This window comes from Branchiostoma floridae, chromosome 9, assembly GCF_000003815.2.
Source record: "Branchiostoma floridae strain S238N-H82 chromosome 9, Bfl_VNyyK, whole genome shotgun sequence".
NCBI classification, from domain to species: domain Eukaryota; kingdom Metazoa; phylum Chordata; class Leptocardii; order Amphioxiformes; family Branchiostomatidae; genus Branchiostoma; species Branchiostoma floridae.
The window spans coordinates 2,265,166-2,270,169 of NC_049987.1; the positions used below are offsets into that span (position 1 = coordinate 2,265,166).

The 5,004-nt window shown below is 40.6% G+C and overlaps 2 protein-coding genes across 2 annotated transcripts in view; one reads left to right on the top strand and one right to left on the bottom strand.

Moving 5' to 3' along the window:
- LOC118422945 (vitrin-like) overlaps positions 1 to 405 on the top strand; it is a 17,069-nt gene extending 16,664 nt beyond the window's left edge. Inside the window, exon 10 of the mRNA XM_035830832.1 lies at positions 385 to 405. Within this exon, the coding sequence (XP_035686725.1) occupies positions 385 to 405 (21 nt within the window). The remainder of the gene's footprint in view (positions 1 to 384) is intronic.
- A 257-nt stretch (positions 406 to 662) lies between these two features.
- LOC118422946 (gigasin-6-like) lies at positions 663 to 1,175 on the bottom strand. Its single transcript, XM_035830833.1, has one exon. It carries the CDS (start codon positions 1,173 to 1,175, stop codon positions 663 to 665), a length of 513 nt encoding a protein of 170 aa, XP_035686726.1.
- Positions 1,176 to 5,004: the final 3,829 nt, after the last annotated feature.

A 5,004-nucleotide genomic window follows, 5' to 3' on the forward strand; every position in this document is an offset into this window, starting at 1 on the left:
AGTTTTCATCATTATGTACATAAAAACACTAGCTTTATTGCAGTGGCATGCACTATGTACCAAAGTTCTTTATTTTTAATATCTCATAGAAAAAAATTAATATCAGGGGCATCAAAATCCGATGACGTCATCCATATGGCCCCAATTATCAAATTTAGAATTCCTATATGTCCATATATCAATATTCTTACTTCATACATTGATGCGAAAGCGGGTCATTAACCATTGGCATTATTGACATTAATGGTCAAAACATTAATTTAGCCAGGTGAAATACCTCAAAACATGTTCTTCTAGTTTTTTTTCTCACTTTTTACGGTATGTGTCGTGTCCTTTATCTCCATTTCTTGTCCATTCTATTTGTATCTTTTGTTCGTTTTACAGGTAAACCGCACTATGGCGTAACACATCAGGTTTGTATTTAACAGTACAAGCTGCATACCCGGGAAGTATTCATTTGAGCCACTCACACAAGGAAGAACCCTAAGGGCCTTCTCTTTTCAATAACTTCGATGGGTTGTTTGACGTGACTCTCTTCAAACACTGCACCTTCATTTAAGGTTGTTTTTTTTTTTACCGAAGAGCGGTTATGTAGACAAAAGTGCGATGACATAATTCAGGCGACATAACCACTTTAGAAATATTTTCTGCGGCCTAGATAATCAAAACAAGTACCTTGCCAGCTCCGCCCTATCTATGTCCATCCCAAACTGTAACAGATCGCTGGAAAACCTCTGCAGTCCGGTTCTGTGTGCAAGAACGTCGCGCAGAGTTGTCTTCTTCGTCAGAAATTCGTCTTGAAACCTGAAATCACGCCCCAGTATGTCCACTAACGGCGTGTCCCATGTGACGTCATCTCTCTCAGCGAGAACGCTGGCCAGAAGGGTTGCCGTGAAGGACTTGGAAATGGACCCGACGCCGAAGATAGTCTTGTTGTCTACCGGGAGACCCTGGTTCAAGTCCCGCTTGCCGTACCCCTTGGAAAAGACCACGTCTCCGTTTTTAACGACTGAAATGGCCAGGCCTACGATTGGTTTACTCTCACACGCCATGAGAGACTGTATGAAATTGCCCAAGTCATCGAGGTCTTGCTCTAACGCTGCTGTAATAACTGTTGGAGAGAGAACCGCCATAAGCGTGGAAGAGAAGACGAGGAAAAGCTGAAGGTTCGCCATCATTTCTACAGTGCCACGACAACTGTACACTGTGTGACAACTCCTCACAACTGGGAGAGAATGTCCAGCTCAGTTCCCACTCCCCCAAACATGTAAATGTAAGTCTATCTGCAAAAATAACACGTCATTCTGGAAACAAGAACATTGTGTAACAGCTCTATTGTGATGATAGTGGATGCCGAAAGATAGCAATGTGTAACCCACCTAACTTCTGGAGATTACCTGAAAGCCGTAAAAAATGTCAGGTAATCTCCAGACTGAGAGAGGCGTGCTTAACCCTCAAACACCCGAGTGGGGTCCATTTGTACCCCAGGCGTACATTTTGAAGTGCCATTTGAACATTTTTGATCAGAAGAAAAAATCCTTCCGTGACTTTGTCAGTCAATATGTCTTATACCTTCTCCTAAGTTTTCGGAAAGATTGGTAGAATAATGTGGAAATTATAAAGAAAGTTTGTGTTCAGTTCCTCTGGGGTCCAAACGGACCCCAGCAAAAATGTGCAGTTTTTAAAACAAACTTTGGAGGCTAACTCCTTAACCACTTACTGTATGACTACCAAACTTTTAGACAATAATAATAATGTAAACTTAAATCATCACAAAAATTTCTGTGTCATCAACATGTAATGTGACGACATTATGACGTAATTTGCCTAATCAGGGTGACCATGTTGGATTTTGACCAATGACGTCATGAAATTAGCATAAATTATAAATTTTAAGTAATGAAAATTACATTGAATTTCATAGAATTTAATTGTTGTCAGAAAACAGCAAATGTCTTGGGAATTCATCCACAGAATCTCGAGTTATGCCGACCACAAACAAACATCTGCTGCAGAACAGTTGGAAGCCGCTAGGATGCCCATTCTAAAATTTGACCTACGTCTTAAAAACACCTACCCAACAGCATAAACATCCATTCACAGATTTTCGAGTTAGTGTGGACTACAAACACACATCCGTTGCAGAATAGCTAGAAGCCACCAGAAGCACATTTTCAAACTTGACCTACGTGTTATCAACAACTACCCACCTACACCTACAAAATGTATCTCGAACATCCATTCACAGCTTCTCGAGTTATACACTTCACAAGAACCACACATGCTTTGAAATCCGCTTCACCATGGCGGAACGGAAAACACAACCCTCTGGCGTAGGTTATATTAACAACGTTTCTAATTTTGTTAATCTTTCGGTATTCCAGGCTACCGGCGACTGTTTCGTAGCGGTGTTTACACGGGGTTTTCTTCGCTGATGTCGATGTTTCCGGACGCATCAGGGGGTGTGTTCACCAGTTTGAATGGCCCGGCTGTTCCAAGTCACGTTTACATTGACGTCCACAGCATCCTACACTATCGTGTTGCGGACATGTTGCTCGGTAAGTCCATCGACTAACTGAATATATAATTTGATCTGATAAGATAAGTCGTGGCTACGCGACACAAGCAAAAGAAGTAAAGAAAAACAGGAACAAAAATATCAGCGGAATGTATGAAAACGTCAAAAGATTATCATAACACAGTATTTTGGTCTTATTCATTCCAAATTGTAAACATATTTTTCCAAATATTCGTCTATCCAATCTAAACGGTACATTTATAGCAAATTGTCTTATTTCTTTTGAATGTACTGATTCATTAACCCTCAAACCACCGTACCTTTTTTTGTGAGTCAGACGTAGATTACCGTATTGGGTCAAAACTGACCCCATAACGTTTTGTACAAATACAGTTTTTTGGGTGACTCTTTATGTGATTTGTATATATGTATAGTTTCATTAATCTATGTGGAACAGTTTGACATGATTAGGTGAGAATAATTATTACTCATTATCATAATTTATGCAAAAGATCATGGGGACCACATTTTGCACTGACGCTATTCAGACCGGGTAAGTTTTTTTTTTTGCCTGCACCAACTTCAAAGTCACATAGCCCCTGAATAGCTTATGCTATGGCCACCAAACTTGTTCCCTTTTGAGAAAATGTTGATAGCAATTGAAGTGAATAAAAAAAGTTCATCATTTTTCATGTTGCCATGGCAACGGAATTCTGACAGGCATATTTATTACTCAATTTTCTAATTTTGGCTTAAACATTCAAGTTTTAAGGTTTTCTTGGCAAAACACACTTGCTCATGACATCTTATAAAATTCAACGTAAATTTCATGATTCAATATTCATAATTTATGCTAATTTTATAACGTCATCAGTCAAAATCAAAGATGGCGGCCAATTTAAGCAAAATGACGTCATAGTGTCGTCATATAACATGATAAGGACACAAAAGTTGTTACGATAATTTCGTTGCACATGTGCATCATTCTCTGAAAATTTCGTGATCATAACGATAAGTAGTTTAGGTGTGGGTTTCAAAAGTTTGTTTAAAAAAATGCTGGGGTCAGTTTTGACTCCACTGGACCATACATAAACATTCTATGATAACTTAATCAACAATGATCCAATCTCGGTAAAAACGTATGAGAAGTTATAAGACATATGTACAAACAAACTTGTGGGAGGAAATTTGTTTTCAACCAGAAATGTCATGATGGCACATTTTGATATACGTCTGGGGTCAATTTTGACCCCATACGGTGGTCTGAGGGTTAACGCAATGAAGATTGTTATAAAAGCTTAAAGGGGAAATAATTTTCAAGGTTCATTTCATCGATCAGGATTGAAAGATTTTTTTCCGATTGATGGTATCTCAATTTTACTTGATTATTGTTTAGATTTACATCCACTCATGGTCTTATTTCCTGGTTCGACATAAGACAAAAATACTTGGGCATAAATGTAGATGTATATAGAAATGCATTAAAGAATACGTTACCTTTGATATCATATTGATGCCACTTCCAGCAAAGAAATAGACATTAAACACGGACACCAACAGCAACATCGTTATTTGTGCATCTGCAGATTTGGAGCCATGGCTGAACACTACGACCGCCTGCAGTTTCCCGCAACCCTGGGCCACATATGACGTCAACATGACCATGCCTCCCGCACCTTCTCGCGACTTCCCGCGAGACAAACGAGACTACGAGGGAACGTTCGGTAACCCCTTATTCGGTAACCTTACCATTCGGCTCAACTCAACGGATGGTACCCTACGCTTTAAAGTTGGTCTGGTTGGCCACGGGATCCTTCTTCCAATAAGCCCTGGTAACCGCGTACTCCTCAACGGGCCCCCTAGTCAATCTGCGCCAGTAGTTGCTAATTTTGAGGAAACGCAAGGGGACGCTATCAACCGCCTGGTGATACCAGTCGCCTCTCCAGAGCCACCAGTGGTGTTTGTTAGAGGCCTGAAGCTTACGGATGTAGACGAGCTACCAACAGAGGAGGGATGTGCTGTCTCTGGTGCTGAAGCTACTGTCTATAAGATGTGGTCCTATTGCTTTCAGCTTGGGGTAGCCATTCTAGTTTTCACTTTCATATAGTTACACATCTGGAGACTTTAGATCTCCTCTCTAACTCTCAGTATGGTTTTCGACCAGGTAGATCAACGTCTGACCTTGTCACTGTCATTTCAGAGAAAGGTAACAGAGCTCTATCTAAATGCCAGCGGAGAGGCTCGGCTCGTTGCTCTTGACATATCCAAGGCCTTCGATAAAGTATGGCACGCTGGACTCAGAAAACTAGTTGCCTGCGGTATATCAGGCGCCCTATGGCCAACATACTCTCATTTTTCCTCTCTGACAGAAAGCTAAAACTTGTCCTCGATGGTCAGTCATCTTCATCCTATTCAATCAACGCCGGGGACCTCAGGGCTCAGTTCTTGCACCAACGCTCTTTCTCATATTCATAAATGACTTGCCT